General features: G+C 40.4%; 3 protein-coding genes and 1 pseudogene across 8 annotated transcripts; 1 reads left to right on the top strand and 3 right to left on the bottom strand.

The window, feature by feature from the left end:
• Nucleotides 1–40: 40 nt before the first annotated feature.
• Nucleotides 41–10,259, bottom strand: LOC115673685 (putative uridine kinase C227.14). Of its 6 annotated transcripts, none has more exons than XM_056314474.1 (13): nt 10,088–10,257; nt 9,301–9,431; nt 9,123–9,166; nt 7,767–7,844; nt 6,655–6,847; nt 4,344–4,374; nt 4,207–4,265; nt 3,764–3,837; nt 3,098–3,184; nt 2,097–2,158; nt 1,939–1,967; nt 1,720–1,852; nt 41–282 (listed from the first exon to the last, which is right to left on the bottom strand). In XM_056314474.1, exons 1-12 carry the CDS (start codon nt 10,143–10,145, stop codon nt 1,760–1,762), a joined length of 939 nt encoding a protein of 312 aa, XP_056170449.1. In that variant the 5' UTR covers nt 10,146–10,257; the 3' UTR covers nt 41–282; nt 1,720–1,759. The 6 variants fall into 6 exon arrangements, with proteins under 6 accessions (XP_056170449.1, XP_056170446.1, XP_056170450.1 ...); XM_056314473.1 differs by lacking the exon at nt 41–282 and adding an exon at nt 1,344–1,624; XM_056314471.1 differs by lacking the exon at nt 1,720–1,852 and having other exon boundaries at nt 10,088–10,259.
• Nucleotides 10,260–12,126: 1,867 nt separating this feature from the next.
• LOC115673632 (phospholipase A1-Igamma1, chloroplastic) lies at nt 12,127–15,320 on the bottom strand. The gene is made up of 3 exons (XM_030595848.2): nt 14,770–15,320; nt 13,790–14,656; nt 12,127–12,457 (listed from the first exon to the last, which is right to left on the bottom strand). The coding sequence occupies exons 1-3, from the start codon at nt 15,231–15,233 to the stop codon at nt 12,223–12,225; spliced, it is 1,566 nt and encodes a 521-aa protein (XP_030451708.2). The 5' UTR covers nt 15,234–15,320; the 3' UTR covers nt 12,127–12,222.
• A 1,511-nt stretch (nt 15,321–16,831) lies between these two features.
• LOC115673667 (U3 small nucleolar RNA-associated protein 18 homolog) lies at nt 16,832–19,921 on the top strand. Its single transcript, XM_030595899.2, has 2 exons — nt 16,832–17,026; nt 17,554–19,921. The coding sequence occupies exon 2, from the start codon at nt 17,582–17,584 to the stop codon at nt 19,274–19,276; it is 1,695 nt and encodes a 564-aa protein (XP_030451759.2). The 5' UTR covers nt 16,832–17,026; nt 17,554–17,581; the 3' UTR covers nt 19,277–19,921.
• A 507-nt stretch (nt 19,922–20,428) lies between these two features.
• LOC115673595 (uncharacterized) lies at nt 20,429–22,603 on the bottom strand (annotated as a pseudogene).
• Nucleotides 22,604–25,992: the final 3,389 nt, after the last annotated feature.

The following is a 25,992-nucleotide window of genomic DNA, read 5'->3' on the forward strand; positions in this document are numbered from 1 at the left end:
GCGTCGGAAATCTTTTAAATACTTGTTCGGATCATAATGGTTATCGAAAAACACAAAAGCAATTAATTTATTGAACAATAGCGCAAGTTATTATAGGATGCTTGAGCGTGACTCGCGTGTAAACAGTCATTCACGTGCACCACAATTTGTTCTTCACAGTTCACTTTCTTTGGAAAATTACATTTTGGAACCCTCTTCAATGTGCTCTTGCCATTGACTTCGGCCACAGTCACGATCGATCTCTGACCACATGGGGTAGCACGTAAGGTATCCATCCACCAACTAATACATAAAGTAAAAGAAGTCATTTAAATATCAAAACAAATAAAGTATATGAATGCAAAAGAGGAAACAAAAAAAGTAAGGGTGGAATTGAATCGAGTTGTGCCGATAAAGTGTCAAGCTCGAACTCGACTGGCAAATCTAATGCTCAACACTTTACTCAAGCTCGATCTAGTATTAAAATTTTAGCTCGAGCTATTCGAATATCTGGCCTAGTCGAGCTCAAGCTTGCCTTGTATCACGCAACTTAGGCGACAGCGAGTCCCCCTTAGCTCGGGTCATTCTCATGTAATATCAACTCCAGGTACGACAAAGGTGGAACAGCCCTAGCCGGCAACCTAGTCAATCTCCGAAACCCGAGTCACTCTCAGGTGGAGATTGCATTGGGCAACCCAAGCAAGGCGCCGGTTGCCTCGAGAGTCTGCCCCCGCTCGAGGCAACCGGCGGCAGCGGCGGCGGCTGCAATAGCCTTGCCCTCCATCCACGCCCTTCCTCTCTCTTCTTCTCCTTTTTCTAATTCTCTTCCCCTTTTCTGCGTTTTTTCTTTCTATAAGGTAAGTTTTTTTATTTTAAAAGTACTTCAATTTTTTTAGCAGAATATTCATGTTTATCGTTGGGACGAGGACACTTTGAATCAGTTATATTCCAAAATCGAAACATCATCAGACACGCTGCAACAACTCCAGAAACTTGTAAAAATCTAATTTGCTGATTCCTTTTTAAAGATAAAAAAAGCATGTTCGGAAGATTTTGACAGCTGCACTTATCCTAACATCTATCTCAGCCACTGGACCACAGGCATAGATGCATCGCATCCGACAACGTGGTTTTCATACACCTAATGATGATAGAGATTGCACTCAGCTCCCATCCCAGATGCCCTAAATTGGTGCACCATCCACATAAAATCAACAAGTCTCTTCTTTTTCTTGCTATACATCCCAAGTAGTTAATGTTCAAACTCTCTCCATATCAAACCATACAGATTGCCCAATCGCTGTACAAATTACACCCAAAAAAATGCTCAAGCAGAACAGTGTTTTGACTGCACGGATAGCAAATTAAAACATTTGCAAACATCATTCATTAACATAGAAACAGACTGAAAATTCATCGTGCAGTAACACTGCCCGATGGATCGCATATACATCTTAATGGCGTCGACAAAGTTTAATCCTTGTCGTGCACTCCCCAGAAACAAAACGATATTCTGGCCCATTTGTGAGTTAATTCCCTAAACTAAACTTTAGATATACTCTCTCTTTGACTGCTTTGTACAGTTCAGTTGATTGACTTTTTTCTGACTGCATTGACCAAAAAAGCACTAGTTGCATCCTTTCATCTGGACCACAGTATTATCTTCATTATTACTCAATAGAGAGCTTAGGCATTAGGTCTAGATCATTTAAATCCCAAGGGTTTGGAAATCTGACCGACCTTGGGATTCTAATTCCTTGAAAAAGCAGACACAGAGAATTCACGTTTGGAAGTCAATTGATTTGATTATCAAATCGGCATTCTTCTTTGACTTCATTATAAGTTCCGCATTGGGTCGATCATTGTATTCTATCTGCAAAATGACTTTCAGCGTTCAACCAATGGATGATGAAGAGGTTAGGGGATTTATTCAGTTGGAAGAAGAGAAGACCAGCATACCCGCCATCTAGCAACATCCAGAGCCTTTCCTGCAAATAAAACAAAGGCAAAGTATGTCAATATCTAATCTAATTCTCCCGTTAGTGATCAATCAAAGAAGAAATCAACAGAGATATATAACCAAAAAAAACAACTGGAACTCTGGAAGAAGCAACCACCTGTGGAAATATGCCTCTTTAGAACTCTTTGCATGGCTTTGTCAATGTCAACGTCAACAAACCTTGCGCAGAAAGAATTACAATGCTTAAATAACATTCCTCAGCCGCAACATTATGAGATCGCCAAGTAATTGCAAATATAAAACTTCTCTCCTAAGATGCTATTCATCAGCTGCCTGTCAATTGAACTAGTGCATCCATAGACGAGATCTCAATTCACAAACAAAGCAGCAATAATAACCATCTAAAAATACGAACCACTAATGCAAGACTGCAAGCGGATCATTCTAATGTAACTGGACCAGAGTTCAAACGGCAAAGGATTAGACCCTGGTGTTTTATAAGTATGCACCAACATCATAGCTACTCCATGATATTATTTTTTCAGGTCAGTATTACAAGCAAAGATTGCAAAAGATGAATAATGAACTTCACTCATGGAAATTCCTACCTCATGACATGATATTCTTTATAGCTGTTATGGTAGAGGGGAAAGAAGGTATACAGATGCCATCAAACATGCAGCATTTGTAGACACTTTGCACATTGATAGATTTGTGATGTTTAATTGTGCTTTGTGATTTAGACCAAAAATGTGTACGATGCATATTTGCCACATATTTCTGAATTATTTTAAGCTGTATCAGGAATCAGTTGATAGGTAGATATTGAATAAGATGGTTAACGTTTTATGAGTATATATATGCTCTATCAATAGAGAGCTCAAGTGATTTGAGTAACAATCTAACCAAACATTATGTCCCCTATCCCTCTCTGTTGTGTTCCTAAAATCTTGCCATATCATGCAAAATATGACTAAAGCTACTAGACTTTCACATGGGTTGTCTGGACCAAAGAACCAAGTGGGCGGGCATATCTCCCAAATAAGAACGTTATAACTGAGCATAAAATAAACATGGGTGCCTTCGACTTGAATTCAATGAGAGAGCATGCACAATCTCATAAAAGGGCCTGAAAGGCTGCAAAACCGAAAGTTATACCACTTCTCATCAAAAAAGGATGACAGATCCTCCCAAACCCCTTCTTCCGACAACAAATAATTGCCTTCAACAATAACCACTTTGTGCCTGCAAAACAGGTGAATGTTACCCTTGAACCACATACACTAATTTCCACAAACATGGAAGTTGCTTTACCAGGGTAGCACACTATATTTCTCGCAATCCGACATTTGGAACATCTGCAATCTTTTATTAAAAGACTAGCCAACAATTCCAGTGTACAATCCTCTCTAAACATTTTTTTGCACACAATGTGAGAGATTCGCAATCTCTCACAAAAGTGATGGTAATATATGGAAAAATTAGAGGCATCTCGAGACAGAGACAATTTGAGTTCGAAATCTGCACAGAAGAAGAGGAGATAACTGTTCTTCTTGGTTTGTCTCACAATCAACAGAGCGAAAAGGAAGTTTATTAGGAGTTGACCAAAGCTTTTTAATAGATTTTCAATGCATTGTTTTCCATCTATTAGTTTAAAACAATTAGAAACATAATCATGACCCTACTACACACCATTAAACAATTAGCAACCTTCTGTATCAATAAATTGTTATGCACCGTAATAAGATTGCCTACTTCATTTATTTCGCTATCTATATATCAAAAGCTAGATGAATCGATAGTGAAGATATAACAACTACTTACTGAAGGGTCACAAAGATATCATCTTCTATTGGATCTCCAATGCCGTGATCAAAGGATGGCGCATAAACTGATCCCTTGAAATAGATGCAAAGAAACAGAACACTTTAATGGCAAGGAATAACTTGTAAACACCTCCTTGGGGTTCCAACCCCACCCCCAAAAAAAAAAAGGAAAACTAAAATTAAGGCTTGTTATCTCGAGCATTTCAATTCAGACATTAACAAGAATTTAGCAACAAAGTTTAACCAGCAAGCAGCTTTCTCGGGTTATTCTTTTTCGTTCTTTAAAAAAACACTTTTTGTTCAGCATGATAAACAATCGGAAAGAGCCAACACTGGGTTAAAAAGTCCAATGAGGAGTGGGCAGCTAATTCGTGCAATATGGATGGAAAATTTTACGAAAAGAAAAATACATTGGTAGAGGCAATTTACAACTCAAATCACCTGATCCCTCAGGTTTTTGAGACAAGTAAGCAGCAGCTCAGGGTTGAATGTCCATGGAGCTGAAACATCACACAAAGGCTCTGTAAGTTACTTTGCAGAAGTCCCCAAATATGGTAGTACAATTACAAAAGTCTCACCTCCTCTTCTTGCATGTGCTTCCTCCGGGTCCTAATATCCAAACAATAAACCAAAAAATTGGATCAGTAATGTTCAGAGTTGAGGTATGTGCAGGATGATAGGTAAACTAGACAATACGCATTTCCATGATTTTCTTCGGAGTGTAACAAAAGGTTGTAGGAAACATTCATCAAAATATTGCATTGGGAGAAAAGGGGCTAACTTGAAAGTGGGATAATTAAGTAACATCAAACTGCATTGCATGTATATCTTCTAATTAATAGCACGATTAGTTGCAGTGATGACTATTACATGGCAGGTCTATTAAAGGTTGACTGCCTATTGTAGCGTTACCTTGTAGGAATAATATTACAGCTATTCCATGGCCCCTCTGTCTAATAGTTATAACAACCTGTCTCTTATAGCTATTCTCAAAATACCCCCATCTCTTTTCTTCCACTCAATCTACCAAGTTTAGATACTAATCATATTATAACTAAATTTCTTTATATTGTTCCTAAAATGATAATGCCAAGTATGATTTTTTTTACATATTCAAATATTATATGATTAACATATAACATATCAAATAATAAGTGAATAATTGACGCAATAATAATCATGTTAACTTGACAATAGAAAATTATTTATAATATCAATAATTAATCATAATATGATATATGTTAGTCGCCCGCTATCAGGTATGATTATCTAATTTTCAAAATTATATATTATATTATTCATAATATAACAATTATCTTGATTGCTAATTGTAGTAATCAATGCTCAAAATATCCTACAATAAATATTTCGATCATACTACTAATTATGTAATGAATAATTTTTTTTTTGGTAAGGTAAGTAACGAATAATTTTTTATCTTAGTATAATCACATATTATGTAATTAAATTCAAATGATAATCATAAATTAATTATTAAATAATAGATAAATATTTAAAGTAAACTGCAGCATCTTAATAATATATAGGGTATTCAACTCATCATTAAAGTGATAATTACCATAATATAATATGTACTTTAATATAATCATATGTTATGCGCTTAGCGTTAGTTTTTAATCATTAATAAATTATCAAAAATAAAATCAAATATCGCACACAATAAATTGTACATCTAACAATACATATGGGATATTAAACTCAAGAATAATAATGATGGACTATTGAAGTGATAATAATTATGTTGCCTCTAAATCCGATTTTACGGGTATTTTGGAAAGTCTAAGGTTCTTCCCCCCATTTTTCATGTCATTCCTGAAACCATGCAGTGTAATAGATATTATATTACTTAAACCACATTACAACATAATAACTATCACATTAAATTCTCATTCCATCACTGTCACCAAACGGGTCATACTCTTTATACAAGCATTGAGGTTGATGCTTGTCCAGTTAAGGATAGCTAATCTCGATATCTGACTTCCTTTTCTACTTTCTCTTTTTATCTCTACTGGTTGTATTTCTAATGTTGCTCATACATCACAATCCACAGAATAACTTCAACAGTAGGTCCTTCCCCATACCCACCATGTGCATCATCATCTTACTGGATTTGCTTTATTATGTACATTTTCAAAAGCAATTTCTCATATTTATTCCCCTTTTCACTTCTTTCCTTTCACAAATGTGGATGCAACCAGCCCGGAAGAGGCTTTTCAAGTTTTATTGCTTACATGGAATAGACAGCCAATAGGACCCTCTAGCTTGCTCATCATTGGGCAAGCTAGATTGACTCTTTAGACCCGTTGGTTAAGTAAACCACTTAAAAGAATCTGTAAATGGGCAGGGTCTGATGAATAGCTGGAGTGGGGTTAGATCACTAGTACATAAACTCGCGCAAGGGGTTACCGGACTTTAGCTTCTTATAAAATATCAAAAGGCTTGACTTGCCTCCATCTAGTGGTGATCGCTGAACGTTTCTATACATCGCGCTACATGTTGACGCTTCTCATTTAAGAAGAGGAAAAAAGGTAAACTGTAACACAAAATGCAAAACCCAGCATCTCCTTCAAAGTCCTAATCAAACAAATGCAGGCAGCTTAACTCCTGTACTTAAGAATAGGGTTAACTTATGAGAACAACTATAACTTTTGTTCGGGGAGGGGGTAGAAAATCCATACAGCAGGTTCCACCCCCTAAATTACGACCACATCACCAGAAATTGCTTTGTGACAGCATCTTACTGCAAACCATCAGAAAGAATTCTGTCGATCTATAAAAGTTACGATTTCTAAAAGACCACAAAGATCATTCATCTCAAATAGCAAAATTATACATGCAAATCACAGAGAAAAAGAAAACGTTCACCTCCATAGCATCTAGCTCAGAGCGATACAAATGGAAGCCATCCATGGGAAGGACTAATGCAACATCCATTGGTTCCACTAGAGAATCAAGGGAAGAAGCCTTTTGAGACCATAAGTTATTCACTCTTTGTACTACCTCTGATGCTAGAGTGGACTTTCCAGCACCAGGAGGACCGGCCAAACCCAAAATATACCTGCAATACTTGAATTAAGTTATTCCACAAAATTTGGAACAAGCATGATCAACATGGTCAGATATGATATACACTTTATACAAAGCTATGCACTCGGTCCGGTGGAAGTGTCCCATGAATTTCCCTTTTTTTTTAAAAGCACAGTTTTCAAGTTATTAAATTCATTGAAGGAAATGGTAGATGAACATCATAAACCATTGTGTCTAGGTTCGAATTTGGTCTTGTAAAAATGATGATCATGGGCATTTATCAGGATTAGTCGCCTGCTTTTAGTTAGAGCGAGAAAGGGATGAGAGGATGTACATGAGAGGGAGGGGTAATCAATGCAGAAGTGATTGACTAATAGTGAGGAAAACAATAAAAGCTCCAACCTCAGCAGTATTCTGACAAAAACATTGACTTTCCTTGTAAGCAGTGTTCAGCCACAAAATGATTCAAGATCGAGAAGGAAAGGTTCCAGGCATGGTGAAGCTCCAGTCTCAGCAGTAATTCTAACAAAAACATCGACTTTTTGTAGCCAGTGTTCAGCCACAAAATGATTCAACCTTGAGAACAATAGGTTTCCGACATGGGGAAAGAGACACTCTTTAAACAGCTCAGTCCGTTATTTCCATGGATAAAAGTCATCTTGTCATTATTTATCGGGATATCATCAAGCATCCTTGCAGCTCTAGACTTCTTCGCTCAAAATTGATCTAGGTTCTACTTGGGTAAATCCATGGTGTTTCATATAGAATAATTACGTACAAAAAGAGAAATGCAGTGGAAGTTAAGAAGAGCTTGAATAGGACCAGATCGAGTGAGATCGATATACATCATTATGAGGACTTGAGCAATCGGTATTTATATTGTACCCAACAACGAACAAAATGTAATAAATTATGCAAGTTTTTACGCAGTTCAAATAGCTTCAACTCACTTTGAATTAGGATTTGATGCAACTGCTGCTGTAGGGACTAGGCGTTTAGCCAAAGCATCATATACATCATCCATGCACCTAGCAAGTATAAAGTAATCAGCAATCAAGCTTTTCTGCAGCAGTTGAAATAGATAAACAAGAGATGAAAATTGGTTCTTTGCTTGGGAAGGGTGGATTATAGGTAGAAGAAATTTGTGGAAGGCTTATAAGGGTCGAAAGTGATTTTCCACTATTTAGAAAGAGGAGAAGAAGTTGCGGGAGTTGATTTTGGGGGTAAAATGTTTCTGTGGGGCGAATTTTAATCCCTCCAACTTTGGACAGAAACAGAGGAAAAGACACAATTTAATCGAATTTCTCAAAGAACCCTTAAAAATGAAACTAAATGGCACCATAAATGTTATGTTAGTAGTTTAGTTTCATTTTCCTTCTTTGACATTCCACCCATACAGACGGGTGAGAAGCTATTCTTTATCTTCCTCTATTTCCAATCCGTCTGATACCTCTTCCTTTTCAATTGCTTCTTCACAATCTTTTTTTCAGAAACATAGTGAAAAGGAACAGGAACAACATACTTCCAATAAAATCTAAAAAAGTGAAAGTAGAAGAATACATGGGAAACAAAACCAATCAAATCCATACAGTGAAAATCACCAACTAATGCTACTAAGTGAAGAGAACTACGTCGTTGGCTGGCTGTTAGTAGAACCTAGCGACATTAGTTACACGTTTTGACATCAAGTTAATTGCTTAGACATGGACAAGACATTTAGACCATGTGAAGTCGTTACTCATTTTACACAAAGCTATAGACCACACACTTTACCCTCCGTCAAAATAATATGTGGTTTTCCCTATTTTTCCCTTGAGATTTCATGGCATAAAATGTAAATCTTGAACAGAAGGTGAAAAATATAAGTTTTGAAATTAGAGAGTGCAAAGTGTAGTTAAGGGGAAAGTAGAGATTAAGCTTTTGTGATTATCCTAAAAATTTTTCATCGCTAGGATATTGCCCTTAACAATATAAGTTCAGATATATCCTAAACAAGTGCCCTGGGGGAACTCTTTAACATTTTCAAAGCACAATTGATGACCCTAAACAAGTGCCCTAGGGGAACTCTTAACATTTTCCTTTTTCTACTATGATATATACACACATGATGCTCCGCAATGAAAAACAAAGCAAGAAGCATTAAATGCATCTAAAATCTGAAGCAGACAAATTAAGCATGACTATACATGAATCACTTATATGGCAACTTAAAACAGCAGTGCAAAACAGAAGCCACTTTCTACTGTGATATAGAGTGGTGCATGCTTTCAGAATAAGCAAATGGATAGCCTTCAAAAAGAAGATACCCGGCTGACACGGTAGGAATTTCTTTCTTCTGGCTGCAGAAAACCTACAACTTCCAATGGGCAAGGGGGTAAGGTGGGTGGAAGAGAAAATATGATCATCTCATCACATCTACAAAAGTGGAAAGATTTTGAAAGAGAGAACCAGTTATAGCAACTATGGGTCAGTAATCAATCGGACCTTTACGCAACGATGCTTTTGAATAGATGAACTGTCTCGACCATCTAAAGTCTTTGCGCTCCTTCCAGATGTTGAAAAAACCAGAACTTGCGGCCGTTTGGCAAATCTTATCCTTCCATACGTAAATGTATCTGGAATCAATGGTAAGTTCATTGAAGATGGATTAGCAAATTCACAAAGGGTTACAATACAAAATACTTTCTGAACACTAACATATCAAATTCGCGCTCTCATGACACCTTGATTATTTTCATGAACTCAAGACTTGGTGCACATAGCAAGAACATAAGTGAACAAACCGACGAGACCTTATAATACCGAATTCAACGACAGCCGAGCAAAACTCGAGCAATTTCTGTTCTTGGACCTGACCGGCCGCCTCATTTCCGTTCTTCCGCCGCAGAGTGAGGTACTGATCAACCTCATCCTCTCTTTAACTACGGTTCCAAGCACTCGTTACTTGTAATTCCACAATCAGGTTCCATACACACACTCAACTTAAACCCGCCACAAAAGGGTAATCGGTCAAGTTGAGAGTACACAAAATTCAAGCTTAACCCGATCGTTTTCGCGATTCGTCGCCTCCGAATCTGTAGCCTATTCAAGAAACTACATTCGATCGCGTTACTGGGTTCTAGAATCGCCAATTCCAAAACTGATTCAAACGGGAACAAGACTGCTTCTAAGGAAGACGATGATGCGCGACAGAAGGGGGTCGGTGGCGGTAAAAGAACTACGGCGATCGCGAACGAGACCGAACTGAGAAATACACGCGATCGAGGAGGACCTGAGGAAGGCGACGAGAGATGCGCCTTGGAGACGGCGGCGATGGGAGAGACCTCCATTGCTGTTGCTTGAGAGATTTGCAGAGCGAGAAGCGACGCGGCAAGAGCGAGGTGAGTATCGCAGCGAGAGCGCCAAGTTCTGGAAGGAAGATGAGCAGGATGGAAGGAACTGAGATGGACGGCGCCGATTTTTTAGGAAATTTAATTTTTAGGCTTTGACATAATAAAATTAATCCAATGATCCTGACCAAAAAAAAAAATTAATCCGATGATGATTGTTATACTAGGGCTCTGTATAATGAATATTGTCATGACACGTCATTTTCTCAAATCATGCTTACATTTTGCATGAACATTGATATTCATTTGCAAACACTCGTTCACCCGCAAATGGAGTAGGAGAAAACGGTTTTGTTAAATAATGGCCGCACCAAATTAGTGCTTTGACGATATTTTAGAATTTTAAAACAAAAGATTATGCATGCTTGGGAAATTATAAGTGATGGAAGGTACAGGACTAAACCAAAATAGCCTGTGTTGTCAAAAGGGCATCGTGAGATGCTACCCAGTCACAGACACGTAATTGAATACCCGGCCTAAGATCTCTAGGTTTGTTTTCACTATATCATTTTTCTTTGTCATGAATTTTTCAGTGATACAAATGCATCCTAATTTGAATCATATTTTGTCCACTGGATTCTCTTTTCTTTTAATTTTTTGCCGGAGATTCAGGTTGTGTTTTTTTTGTTCTTTTACCCTATTGCAATACCAATTTCTTTTCCTAATCTCCCGAAAGTTTCCATGGAGTCGTTTTTTATTTTCATTAAGGAGAAAAAGAATATCAAAGAAAGTCTCGAAAAAGTGAGAAAAAAGATGGTGGAATTCGACAGTTTCCAAGTTAAAAATCTCCTAATACTCCAATCAACTATGCGAATACAAGCCTGTCAAACTGGGGTGCACTTCCCAGGCGTGAGGGTTACTATACCTGCCTACCCGCAGATAGCCAACTGAAGTTGACGTTATGTTTACCTTCATCACCCAAGAAGCCTCATGTTCTCCCCAAATCTTTTCCTTTCTTGAAGGGAGGGAATACGGAGAGACCATGAGAACGAGCCTCCATCATACCGGGGAGTCTCTTCCCCATATTTTTTTTCTTGAGCCTTTTAAGGTCCTGCTCAGGACTGAAGGGGTTGAAGAGGAGGAAATTAGTCAGGTAAATATGTATTACCACTTTTATAGTTACTTCATTGACAAGAGTGACCTTTTGATGCCCCTCTTTCAATAGGGGCTTTACATGCATGACCTTTCGTACTTACATTTACCAAGTGTTCTCCACCAATTCTTCACAAATGAATGGATAGTGTCTCAATCCTAGTGATGTGTTAGAAGTGGCAATATGGACGATATACCCACTTTTTAATTCAAATATGTTGGGTTGGGTTGCATATAGTTACAAAATCTTCCATTACATAGATTGAACTTGGTCTAAAACATAGAAGCCTGGTCTTACACGGGTGTTAATTGGTCTAGAACAAATCTATTTTCCACCCACTTTTAACCGTAAAAAAAAAAAATCGATTCCTTTTGTTTCGCGGAAAATGAAAGATTTGAAAAATATTTTCCTAAACACAATCACTTGTATTGTTTAAAAAACAAACGAATGAAAAATATTTTCATCGTTCATGAAAATATTTAGATATAAATTATTATCAATAATGAAATCATTCTCAATTGACTAATTATTTCAAGTGTGAGAGAGAGAGAGTTGGGCGATGCGACTATTCAGTAGTTGCAACCAAGCGACCACCTTGCAACCACTTCTAACTTCTTGAAATTCATATCAAATTATGCGTACTTTCTAAAATTTTTCGGATATATTATTTTTATTATTACTTTTCTTTGAAAAAAGTATGTTATAAAAGAGTTTTTCATATGGATGTATATGGATTTGCCGTGAATTGACTAGCACGGATCGCTCTTACCGCATTACATGAAAATAGGTAAATACGAGTTAAACGGGTCACTTTGATTCAGGTTTGTATATCCGGCGTTCCAAACTCGACACGATCCATCCGTTTAAAAACTCCATAATTGATGTGCGACATTTTCACTCTTTTTTTCGATCAAGTGTGACCATTTATTGGAGGCCCAGCTGCTCTACACGATGGTCCATGTAAGCGGGGTGATCCTCCGGCTTGGGGCGCTCGGGCTGCATCCAACGGCCGTCGTGGTTCCGGATCATGCCCTTGTTGTGGTCCTGCCTCCAGAAAGGCGGGACCAGGTGGTGGTCCTTCAGGAAGTCGGCGTCCTTGTTCACCAGCGCCGGATCTCTCCCGCTCGCTAGCACGAACCTCTGCCCTTTTCCGTGGTACCTGAAATCGCATCATCATTAAACATTATTAATTAAAAAACATTTAATTAGTGAATTCCCAAAATTGCATCTCTAATCATAATTTAAGACATAGATTGTAATAATGCGACATCGTCGGGGCCTTCCTTCTAAGGGAGACAAAAGCAATTACGATTGCCATGCGAAGAAACACTGCGATCTGAGTTTCTCGAACCATAACGGAAATGATTTCCTTCGAATTTCTCATTTTAATATTCAATCATTGGCGACGTTGTTGAATGCATGAATAATATGACGTTCTTTCGAGACGTGCACAAGCAATCGATGTCAGCTCTGCGATACGAAATTTGTGTACGATGTTCATAACATGTCTTGTATGTAACCTATTTGTTAATTAATTGATTAATTATTTTTCTTTGAGGACACTTTTAATGTATTATTGATTATTGAGGAAGTACATGTCACGAGGACCGTGCTTAGTAATTTTTTATGCCTCAACCGCAATTTGCTTGCTTGAGCACATGTAAGTCAAACGTGTGACGCTCATAATAATTTAAAAAAAAAAATCTTTGTTCCGTACATCACCATTAATGTTAAACAAGTATCTGCCAAGGTAGGATGATGATGATGCACAGTATTTCGACTGTTTTTAAGAACCAAACTCATCAAAAATGAAAACGAATCGTTTTTCTTTCTAGCCAAATTTTGAAAAATTGTCCAAATTCCAAAAAAAATTATAAAAAATAATTCATGAATTTACATCTCGATGTCGACATGTTACGAACGTTTCAAGATAGAAAAACTTAAAAATGCATGCGTCGCAAAATTTAGAATAACACATGAAAATTAATTCATACGGGCGAATGATTTCAATGGGAGACCGTCACACTTTCTTGGCGGACTCGATCGATGACCAAAGAGATCCTCCAAAAATTTTCTTCTACTAGTTTGGCTATAATTTGATGAGCTAAACCTGTCGTGATTAATAATATCATTATCGCCTCCACCTGTAAGACAATGACAAACAACCATCGGATGGTGACCCTCGTAATGTGTTTGATTGACTCGGATATATTTTATCTTAATTTATTATTAATCATATAGTATTGATCACTCCGAGTTGGACGAAAGCGAAATTTTTAGTCTTAGTTAGAAACTATATCATTTAACCGAACTTAACTATTGAACTTGACTACCCTTACCAAAAAAATAAAAAAAAAAACTATTGAACTTGACTAGAAGATCCTTGACCCCGTTTCGATTTACGTAGAATCCTCAATCATGCTAACAACATGTTTTTCTCTACGCTTAGTCAAATTGGACGGGAGTTATCCAAGGCAAGGAGTCGACGTACCCGTCGAGCAGATGGAGGTGAGCCTCCAGGTTGTGGGCGCAGGCGGGGTCGCTGGTCGGCTTGAGGAAGGGCGAGCGCTCGTGGTCCAGCTCCAGCTCCACCCCGACGTGGGAGTAGCTCCACGGCAGCCCCCCTGCGAGCCTCATCACCGCCCTCGGGGACCGCTCGTTGAACACCAGGCCCGGCGACTTGGGCACGAAGTCGCGCGCGTTCACCACCCTCAGCACCTTCGCCCCGAGCTCCTCCGCCCTCTCCTTGAACCGCGCGTTCCCGACCCGGGGCCCTGCGAAGGAGAACACGCACACCGGGACGGCCCGGCTGTCCCGCCTCACGTTGATGCCCGTCTCGGCGACGTCGTACGCGCTCAGTATGGCCAGCGCGCTCCCCAGGCTGTGGCCCGTCATGGTGATGCTGAGCTCGTCGTCGGGGTACTTCTCGATCAGGCGCTTCACTTCCGTCAGTATTTGTTCCCTAGCCGAGTACTTGGTGAACTTGCAGTCGTCCTCCTTGTCCGTGTACAGGCTCAAGAACCCGGACTCGGCCTTCACCCCCGGGTCCGGGCACGGCACCTTCTGCGAGCTCACCGGCACGAGGTAGTCCATCAGGTCCGCCACCCACTCGAGCCTCGTGACCGTCCCCCTCCACGCGACCGCGACGTCCCGCCTCCCCAGCTGCCGCGTGGTCTTGTCGTCCGAGACCGCCACGTACCCAATCCAGTTCGCGTGCTTGCTCCACACCTTGGGCCACCGCGACTTCTTGAAGAAGTTGGGCAGGTTTATGTTGGACGTCGCGTACAGGTACCGCGTGACCTCGTACCCGACGTGGCCCTTCATGTCCAAGCGCTCGAAAAACTCCTGCTTCGCGTACCTGCCGGAGAAACTATACCAGTCATGTTCCGCTTATCATTCTAGGAACAGACGTAGATGAAATCAATGGCAATGCAGAAATAATATATATATATCTGTCGAAATCAACTCGACCTGCAGCTTCCGCAGTACTTGGAGAAGGGGTCGAAGTCGAACGCGTCGTAGCACGCCTGCGCCATCTCGCCGTACCGGATGAGCTCCGATCTCAGGAGCGGGTCCATGGGGTCGAGCATGCCCGCCCAGTCGTCCTGGCCGTGGATCTCGCGCCACACGTCGGATAACCGCCCCTCGGGAACCCGGGCAGCCGGCCTCGCTCCCCCATCGCCGTCTAGATCCACCAACCCGCCAAACCTCTCTCTTTCGAGGCGGCCCTCGTCCTCGCCGCCGTCGACGACCACGAACGGTAGAGGGTCGCTCGGCGCCTTGGACAAGACCCGGCAAATGTGAAGAGGGTCCGGCGATTCTGCAGCATTTAGGGAGCATTTGACGAGAGGCTTCTGGGGGATGACGGCACGGTGGTCATGTTGGCAACTTGGTGGTGGGAAGGAGAGAGCGACGGAGGACAGAGAAGTGGCCATGGCGGAGATGAGCTGAGTTGAATCGGATGTGGGTTTGATTTACGGCCATGTGGTGGGGGTAGGTTCCTCGAGAGTATTAGAATATGTATTGATCTTATCTTTGGAACCAGCAATGCACCAATATTTTTATTGGTGCATTGCTGGTTCCAAAGATAGGACCACTTATGAATACATATTCTAATACTCTCGAGTTTCAAGGAAGTTCCTCGTGGATTTTCCATCTCATGTGGAGTTGCTATCGAAAAATTGATATCGCGATTTTGTAAATTGGGGTTTAAATAAGTAAGTTATGTGAAAAACACTTAAGGATAAAAGAAATTCATCAACCGAAAATAATCTCGGTATGTCGAATTGCACGTTGTAATGAAATTCATTTCTATCGCCTCTCTCGCTCTAAAAATAATTACAGGGATAAATGCAAGAACGTCAATTATGATTCTTTTTTTTAAATACTCCATGAATGATATATATATTTTTTGTCGATCCAAGATGAATGAAATTTCACTTGCATTTTGAAAAATTTCTTATTTTCTGCAAAGCTTTAATTGAATAAAATTTGCAATTTTCAAAGTTTCGAGCCGAGAATGTAACTGTGATTTTTTTTGTTTTATTTGATCATCGCATTATGTGTACATGTATATAAAAGACAACTTCTAATAAAGAGCTTGATGGTGATATGCACAATAAAAGTAAAAATTGATAAACATGGTGATTGTGTAAAAGTTTGTTCATGTCGAAATCTTTTTAGATTCTACTTGACAATTAATTGATAAATTTGCTTAACAATCAATTTTTTTGGGAAATTTCTCTCTTTGAGCTAATTTCTAGGTAAGTGAAATACAAAAAAAAAAATAATGGCTTTAACATATACGAGATATCCACAATAAATATAAACAAAATATGTGATATTCTTAAAATTTGAAAAAGAAAGTAAAAAAAATTTGGAGCCACAACTTGCATTTTGAAAAGAAAAAAATTATTTCATGCAAAGCCTTGAAATAATCAAATTTCATCTCTTAAAATTTTATGTTGGGGGATGTGAGTGTGATTCTGTTACGAAAGATCTTTAAGAGGGTTTTTGCTTTGTTGTTTTTGATCAGTTTGATGGTGATATGCATAACAAAAAGAAAACAATTAACAACATGGTGATTGTGTAAAAAGTTGTTTATGTCGAAATTTTTCTGGATTCTATTTGACGATTAATCCATAAATTTTCTCTAAAACGTAAAGATGAACTAAGCTTTTCATTTTTTTTTGGGGAAATATCTCTTTTCGAGCTAACTTCTACGTACGTAAAATTTCAAAATAAAAAAAATAGTGCCTTCAATATACACGATATACCCATAATAAAAAAAAAACAAAACACTGGATATTCATAAAAATAGAAAAAAGCCATAATGAGAAGAAACGTAAATAAATTTGGTGACACCATTTGACATTACAATATGTCTAGTGAAAATGGGTTGGTTTCCCCATGTCTTATCGTGGAGGTCTAATTACTGGAATACCCTTAATGTTTGCCCCTCTTATTTTGTCAATTAGGGTTTTAGATGAGATTTAAGAAATTTTCCCATCTCTCTTCCGTCGCTGTGCCCCCCGCCATCGCCGCGGCGTCCTGTCTCTCTCTCTCTCCCCTGAAACTTCCGCCGCCGCCAGCCGACGCACCATCGCACGCCGGAGCGGCCGCGGCGATCGACGGCAACCGCCGCCGATCTCGATCGTCCAAAGGCTGATTGAGGCCTCTCCCTATCCAGCTTCCTTCGTCGTCTGGACCGCGAAAGAAACCCGCGACAGTGAGCTCCTCTCTCTCTCTCTCTCTCTCTCCGTTCCATATACGAGTGATGTGACCCGAAAATCTGGTTTCGCGCTTGAACTTGTGATTTGGTTGCTGATATGCGAAAGTTAGCCTTTTGAATGCATTAGGAGATGACTTGTTTTGGTCTTGTGGAATCCGTCTGGTGATGTGGGAGTTCTGCTTCCCAGTTCTGGATGGTTGCTTGCATTCCTCTCTTGTTTGGAAACTACAGCGACATTGTATAGGCAGCAGCAGCTATAGGCGTCGAAACCCTGAATAGTGAACCTCAAAATCCTGCAGGCATTGATTCTGATGAATCATCTGTGGGATTCGGAGTCGGTTATTTTCTTGTTAGTTCGCTGATGTTGGATCGCGTGCTTGGTAGTAGGGGAGTGATGTATTTTATTTTTCGACAGAGATGCAATTCAACTGAACCTGGTTGATCTAAAGGATCATTACGAGTTGCATTTTTGATTGATGGTGCTGTTGTCGAGCTGTCATCTAATGCTCTGTTTGTTCTTGCAGTACCGGTCATTTTGTTTTGTCGGGAAAGATGAGTTTGATATCTCAGAATGTTGCTTCCAAGATAAAAAACAAGAGCAGAAGTGATGAAAACCATGAGTCTGCGGTGTTGAAAGAGAAAAGGGTGAACGATGAAGGAAGAGACTCGGATGCCGATATCTCAAGGACGACGAAGAAGAGGAAGAAAGGGAAGGATGGTCATGTTGAAATTGAAGAGCAGAAGGAAATGAAAAAGCTCGAGAACTTTTTGTTCGGATCCCTCTATGCGCCTGTTGAGTTTGGGAAGGAGGACAGGGAAGAAGTCCCGATCGAGGCCCAGAACGGTCCTGCTTTATTCTTCACTGACCGTACTGCAAATAGTCAACTTTCCGTTTATGAGGAGGACTCTGAGTCCTCGGATTGTATGAATGATGAAGAGGAGATGAAGCAAAAAAAACCTGTTTGGGTGGACGAGGAAGAGGAAAAGGCAAATATTAACATAGCTACTGTTAACAGATTGAGAAAACTGAGGAAGGAAGAGAATGAAAGTACTATATCTGGTTCCGAGTATGTATCAAGATTAAGGGCTCAACACGTTAAGCTAAATCCTGGGACCGAGTGGGCCCAACTTGATAAGAAAGATAGCTCCTATGATGACGAATCATCTGATGAAGAAGAAAACGGGGTTGTTCTTGCCGGGAGACACAAGGATGCTGAACCACTGGGCAACATTCTTCGAACCGATGAAGACCTAGTGGTGAAGAGGGGTGCAAAACTTTTGCCTGGACTTCTCGAGTATTCGAGGCTTGTGGATGCAAATGCCGAGGATCCATCAAACGGTCCGATTAATTCGGTTCAATTTCATCGGAATGCTCAGTTGCTGGTCACTGCCGGACTAGATCGAAGGATTAGATTTTTTCAAATTGATGGCAAACGGAACACAAAAATACAGAGCATCTTTCTTGATGATTGCCCTATCAGAAAAGCATCCTTCACACCTGATGGATCTCAGGTCATTGTATCAGGAAGGAGAAAGTTCTTTTATACTTTTGACTTGGTGAAAGCAAAGGTCGATAAAATAGGTCCCCTTGTCGGAAGGGAAGAGAAGAGCCTGGAAGTCTTTGAGGTTTCTCCTGATTCTAGTACAATTGCATTTGTAGGCAACGAGGGCTATATCTTGCTAGTTTCATCCAGGACAAAGGAGTTGATTGGAACATTGAAGATGAACGGAACTGCTCGCTCCCTAGCTTTTGCTAATAATGGGCAGGAATTGCTGAGCTCAGGTGGTGATGGGCAGGTCTATCACTGGGATTTAAGAACACGAACTTGTTTCCATAAGGCCGTGGATGAGGGCTGTATCAATGGCACGGCACTTTGCACTTCTCCCGATGGAGCATTGTTCGCTGCGGGTTCAGATAGCGGCATCGTGAATGTTTACAACAGACACGAGTTTTTGGGTGGTAAGAGAAAGCCAATCAAAGCCATTGAGAATCTAACAACTAAAGTGGATCTCTTGAAATTTAATAATGATGCCCAAATATTGGCTATCTGTTCTGGCATGAAGAAGAACAGTTTGAAGTTGATACATGTCCCATCCTTTAGTGTATTCTCGAACTTTCCTCTGCAAAATAGGACGCTGGATTACCCTCGCAGTGTGGATTTCAGCCCGGGAGGAGGTTTCTTGGCTGTAGGAAATGCTGCTGGAAGAGTTTTGTTATACAAGTTGCACCATTACGATCGAGCGTGAGATTCAAAAATGAGAATCGCCATCCTAGAATGAAGTGCCTGTATATTCCTCCTTTGTGTTGAAGGATTTGTTGGTTTGGTGAAGGTTTCTCAATTAATTGAGGCTATGGATGATGATTGCTTCACTCCCTCTGGTAACTTATTGAGATGACACTGAGAATTCTCACTTCCTCTGTTTTGGTGGCCTTTGGTATTGTTTATCCTTTCAGTCTGCTCTCTTCTCACTGACCCCAGTCCAGACGACCCTCTTGTTGCTGAAATTGCTCACATTTAAAAACAACAGAGAAGCCGATACGAGGAAACCAGGGCATGGACACAGAAGTATTCGCGGGTTAAAAAATTAGGTCCTGCCATGTTAACGTGCGTGTAGGCAATTGAACCTACACGATGACTGAAAAACTTGTAGGCAATTGAAAAATGCTGATATGCATGCTTTAGAATCTAGATTATGTTGAATTAAACCCAACAGTAGTGTCTGAAGTTTTTCTCTGTATTTGCAGAACTATTTCAGCTTTGATTGTTGCTGTTTGTGAGCTTTACACTTTTTGGCTCCAGTACACTGGCAATCTACTTGAACTTCGGATTGAGTCATGTGGAAATTGTCTGTTGAGGGTCTTGTTCTGAATATTACTTTCATGAATCTTCTGATTCTTTACCTAGAGTATTCTTATGTTCTTGCGAAATTGATCTACTGACTGATTATGGCCCTCGGTGAACTGCTAGCTCATACGTCCGTTGCTGCTACTGAAGGACAAATGTCATTTTCAGTTTTTTCTAGTAGTATGAGTAACTTTGTTTAGTGATGAGGCAGTCATCATTGAAACATACTTTCAAACAATCATGTTAGTGATTGCACGACCATATGTACCTGTAAGTGTCCTCTTGGATATTTAACTGAGATGGGAGTTGTGAAACATTCGTGTTCATGGACCTATAGCTTTAGTTGGATGAAGAAACAGCGCTTTTCACCCACAACATGAGTGTGCTTGAACTCCTTTTTGTGTTTTTCATTTTCAGATATATTTCTCACTTCAATGTATCTTACAATGTGAGGGGCCGAGGGCATGAACTCTGAGATACAATCCTGAATTCTCCTCAGACTTGGACCATACACTTTGCTCATTATCCAAATCCACACAAAAAATCGTCCTATCTAGGTTGTAGCAACTTCATCTAGATTCTCCTTGGCACCTTCCCGTTCTAATTTCTCTGCAATTCGTTTGGGAATAGTTTCTTCTGCTTCTAGTTCTTGCATGTGCTCCTCAAAGGCGATCACCAATTCCTTGGTGAAGACCTCCTTGCTGGCCTCGCAGAGATTCTCAGACTTTGGCAAAGAATAGGTGCTGAACTTAGGAGTTGTGTAGGCTCTAGGAGAGTAGACTTGCCCCTCGCAGGAAGCCATTCCCGCTGGAAACTCAATGGTGGTCGCAATTGCAAGCGATTCAAGCCTTTTTGCAAAGGTCTTTCTTTTGAATCCTTTCTCCGTCACACGTCTCTCTTCTTGAGCAACATCATCTTTGGCAATTAATTCATCACTGTTGCGGAACTCCAGTGAACTCGGCATCACTTCTTTGGTTTCTGATCCTGAGGCCAATAACATGATCGAGTCATCTTTTACAGCTTCATCGTTTACAATGTTCTTGTCCACCAAAACATCGTCTTTTGGTGGTGTTCTATCCACCGTCTTGATGTACTTGTTCTGAGGGCCGTGCATTGGAGATTCAGGATATGGTATTTTCTCTTGGTTCTCTGAGACATTATCATGAGAAAAGCTTGTTGACAAAATCCGAGCCAGCAATGCATCGTATTCCTCAACCGTATGAAAGCTTTTCGACAGCCCTGCATCTATACTCCCACTAGGGTCTATCTCTAGTTTGCCATGGTTCTCAGCATTAGCTGAAAGCATTTCTCCTTCGAAGAATGAATGCCAACTTCTGGACGTTTAGGTGGTTCAACGTTATAGGATTCTAAATCTTCATGGATGTGCTGAGAAATTGCTGTCTTCGCCTGATTTCCTTCTGTTCCTTCTTCTGAAACTGGGGAGCAGTCACTTTGTATCACTCTCGTACGTAGCTTCGGTCAATATGGGGTTTGTTTTCACTCTCAATTGATACTTCCACACAGGAGCCGGTTGGCTACCGTGTTAGGTGTTAGCAGTACATATAAGCGTGAGGAATTCGTGCTTCCCTTGTTAGAGGTGAAGATATCTTCTATCGCTGTTATGGAATTTGCATATACTCTGCAAGCTCTTACATAGCTCCTCTGTAGCTTATTGACCGCGATACAACTTTTGAGGAGATGCAGCCTATTCTGATCGAGTTAAGTGTCTGCAGAAGTCAAGTTCTTGATGATTGTTATTAGGTTATCGCATTTGCACAAACGATAAGACCTTCCGGTTTGCATCCTTGAAATGGAGGAAAGTCTCAAGCTTTTGAATTTGCACCCATTAATTAATTAGCAAGTAAATGCGCGCATCGCGTCGCCCTACAACAACCGATCTTCTCTTGTCACTTTTTTGTCTGTTGCATTTGTTTTAGTGCATGTTTCATGGAACAATTTAAGCAAATTGTCTTAGAGAAAAGAAAAAGGAAGGAAAGAAACAATTATTGTAGAATTTTCAGAAATGGAGTGATTAGATTCAAGAATTTGAAGAGACAACCTAAAAAAAATCATCTGCACAATTAGAGAAAGACAAACACTCAGTAAGAATGTGCAGAAACCAACATGAAGTTCCAACTTTAGTTGTTTGGACTTTGGAGTTGGTACTGAATATGGAACAACATACAAAGACGAGGTGGCGGGTGCTGTGATCTTGTCAGTCCAACGTCGCTAGGTGTTCTTTGGCAGCACATTGCAAAACCTATTGAATTTCCTCTATTGTGTATGCTTTTTGCTTGAACTAGTACAATTTGCCTTTTCTGTATTGTCGCTAATAGTGGCGGTTGCTCATTGCTCAATGACATTGGAATTGGGAAAACAAGCCCCACTCCCTTCCACTTTCTAAATTTTCTAGACAAGATAAGGTAAGCTCATTTTTTCCAGGAAATCGAGGACTAGACAGAACAACTCATCTTCAAAATGAACTTCCGGGTCTCTTTTCTTCAGCAGAGTCTTTCAAGCAGAGTAACATATCAATGGAATTTCTTTTTTTCTTTACTAACAGAAGAACTTTTACTTTTCTTCACTAAAAAGAGAAGATTTGTTCACATCTAATTTTCTAGTTTGGTCAAAAGTGCAAAATCTTAGGGGTTCCAAGGACCTTATGTACCGAAAAGAGAACAATTAGATCTTGCCGTGCAGCATGTGGAAGTGGAATCTCACACTGCATTGATACAGAAGGTCTCAGAGAAGTTAGTCATATTTGTTGATTTCCAAGTAATACATAAAAATAGAAACAGATTGTCTTGAGTTCAATTCTTTTTGCCAGCATAAAAGAAAGCAAGATTCCTAGGAAACAGGAAGCAGATAATATCTTCAAATGAAACGTTCAGGTTCATTTCTGCAGAATACTCTAAGTGAGAGAGAGCGAGAGAGAGATCTTCATGGAAGACTGATGCACCTAGGGGGACCTGGACTCGTTATGCGATTAGGACGAACCAACGGGCTCAAGTCAACGATCTTGGATTGAGCTTCAAATTTGGTCGGGTGAAGAGCGAAACAGCGTGCTTGATCAATACTCAACTGCTATTATTGGTGACTAACGATGGATTTTCGCGATTCGGGGTCGTTTAGATGAGTTTTTCTATTATTTTAGTATTTTTATGGGTTAATTTAGTAAAGGGCAGTTTCGTAATTTTACGTTTTGATGTTTACTAATCCTAGTAGGGTTAGGTTTGGGGCTATATAAGCTTATTTTAGGGTTTCGTTTGAGCATACTTTGGATATTTTGATTGTTAATCGATTGAGAGAACAGTTTGTTCCTCGTTATCTTTCGATTCTTCTGTTTAGCCTAATTTCTTTCGCGCTTCGGCATCAATTGGTATCAGAGCACAGGTTGCTTGAATCAATGGCTGAATAGAATCGCGGTCGTGGACGGCGGGCTCGTGGTGGCCGGGGCGTGGACGCGTTCTGAAGCGGGACGACCAACCGCGTCTAAGAGATCTCGCGAGACGTAGAAATTGTAGAACAGAGAAGACGAATCCGAGATTTGGAGAGACAACTTGTGGAGGCGAGGTTGGGCGTTCAATCCGAAGAAGAAGCAGAACCGAGGATCCATCCGATGATGAAGAGGAGGACGTAAATCCTTTCGGGGTTCTGAACCAAGGGCGGAATCGAGGAATACGACCTGGAAATCAACTCTCTTCTCAAAATTTCGGGATGAAGATCGAGATTCCCGAATTTAATGGTAAGACTCATCCTGATAAGTTTATTGATTGGTTACATACGGTAGAACGGATTTTTGACCTTAAAGACCTAACTGAGGGCCAAAAAGTGAAGTTAGTGGCTATTAGGCTGCGAAAACATGCTTCGATTTGGTGGGAACACGTGAAAAGCAACGCGCTAGGGGAAAGCCGAAGGTGGATCGCTGGGAGAAGATGAAAAAGTTGTTGCAAATTTTTTTTTTGCCTACCCATTATAGGCAAGAGGCGTTTATCGAGTATCATAACGTCAAGCAAGGTGACAAAACAATTGAGGAATTTACAGAGGAATTTGATCGCTTGTGGATGCGTTGTGATGTGGCGGAGGAAGACGAGCAGACGATTGCTCGATATCTAGCAGGGCTGCGATATGAGATATCCGATGTTGTTCAATTACAAAGAAGTATTGGATATATGAGGATGTATGCGAGACTAGCCCTAAAGGTGGAGGGCGTTTAAAAGAAAGAGCAAGTAAGTCCAAGTGGTCTAGCGGCGGTTCTAAGTGGTCGGGCAGCGGTTCTAAGTGGTCGGATAAAGAGTCCGAGGGAAAGCGGGGAGTTCTTCACCCTGTGACAGGTTAAGGGCGCTGGTTCAAAATCCGCAACAAAAGGAGAGCAGGGTAGTGCTGGATCTAGCAGGGGAGGAGCTGCAGGCAAGCGATGTTTCAAGTGTCAAGGACTCGAACATTTTGCTGCTGATTGTCCGAACCGACAGTTTGTGACACTTGTAGATAATCCTACTTTTGATGAAGACCCAATTTATGATGAATCTGATGGAGAGCAAGAAGATGCGGATCCGGATCCGGAGGACATTGTCTATGCCGATTCTGGTGAGTCTTTAGTTGTGCGCCGGGTTTTAGATATTGATGAGGTAGATGATGAATCGTGGCTCAGGCATAATATCTTTCATACTAAGTGTACTAGTGGGGGAAAGGTGTGTAGTATGATAATTGACGGGGGAAGTTGCGAGAATGTAATATCTACCACTATGGTAGAAAAGTTGGGGTTGAAAACTGTCGAACATCCTCAACCATATAAGCTGTCATGGCTTAGGAAAGGGAATGAGGTAAAAGTGAGCAAGAGGTGTTTAGTGCAATTCTCGATTGGGAAGAAATATACTGATGAAGTGTGGGGTGACGTAATTTCAATGGATGCTTGTCATATTCTGTTAGGAAGACCTTGGCAGTTTGATAGGAAAACACAGCATGACGGATTCAAAAATACATACACCTTCAAGAAGGATGGCCGGACCATTACTCGGGTCCTTGATTTGAGAAAAGAAGGGGAAAAGTAATCACGCTTTCCAAATCGAGTTCCGGGAGGAGGCGGTGAATGCCCAGAGCTTTTTCTTTGTTGTAGTCATGGAACAGAATCTTGATAGTCCAGAAATTTCAACTCAAGTTCTGCCTATACTTGAGGAGTTTGCTTATGTCGTACAGAGGAATTGCCACCTAGATTGCCACCCATGAGGACATTCAAGCATTGTATAGATCTCGTTCCGAGGAGTGCTATTCCTAATAAGGCGACTTACTGAATGAATCCTAAGGAGCATGAGGAGATGCAGAGGCAAGTGCGGGAACTATTAGAAAATGGTGCAATTCAAGAGAGCATGAGCCCTTGTGCAGTGCCAGCTTTGTTGGTTCCTAAGAAAGACGGGTCGTGGAGAATGTGCGTAGATAGCAATGCTGTTAACAAGATCACGATCAGGTATCGCTTTCCTATCCCGAGATTTGATGATTTAATTGATCAACTATATGGAGCGACTATCTTTTCGAAGATATACTTGAGGAGTGGATATCATCAGATTAGGGTGCGTCCTGGAGATGAGTGGAAGACCGCTTTTAAAACTCGAGATGGTCTGTATGAGTGGATGGTGATGCCTTTCGGGTTATCTAACGCACCGAGCACCTTTATGAGACTGATGAATCAGGTGTTTCGTCCTTTTATTGACCAGTTTGTCATCGTATATTTCGATGATATTTTGGTTTATAGTGCATCGATTGATCAACACTTGCAGCATTTGAGAAGGGTGTTCGAGATATTGAGGGAGCAGAAATTATATGCTAATACCAAGAAGTGTCACTTCTTGACTGATCGTGTGACCTTTTTGGGATATATAGTAACTAAGGAGGGCATTCATATGGACCCAGCTAAGGTTGAGGCTATTACAAATTGGGAGATTCTGAAAAATATTCATGAGGTACGTAGCTTTCATGGGCTTGCGTCTTTTTATCGGAGATTTGTTCGGAATTGCAGTACTATTATTGCACCTCTAACGGATTGTCTGAAAGGAATTAAATTTGTGTGGACTAAGGAGGCAGAAGCTACCTTTCAATTATTAAAAAAGAAGGTGATTGAAG

The sequence above is a fragment of the Syzygium oleosum genome, unplaced genomic scaffold, assembly GCF_021117445.2.
Source record: "Syzygium oleosum isolate NSW1041296 unplaced genomic scaffold, Sole_v2.1 Sole_v2.09, whole genome shotgun sequence".
In the NCBI taxonomy this organism is placed as follows: domain Eukaryota; kingdom Viridiplantae; phylum Streptophyta; class Magnoliopsida; order Myrtales; family Myrtaceae; genus Syzygium; species Syzygium oleosum.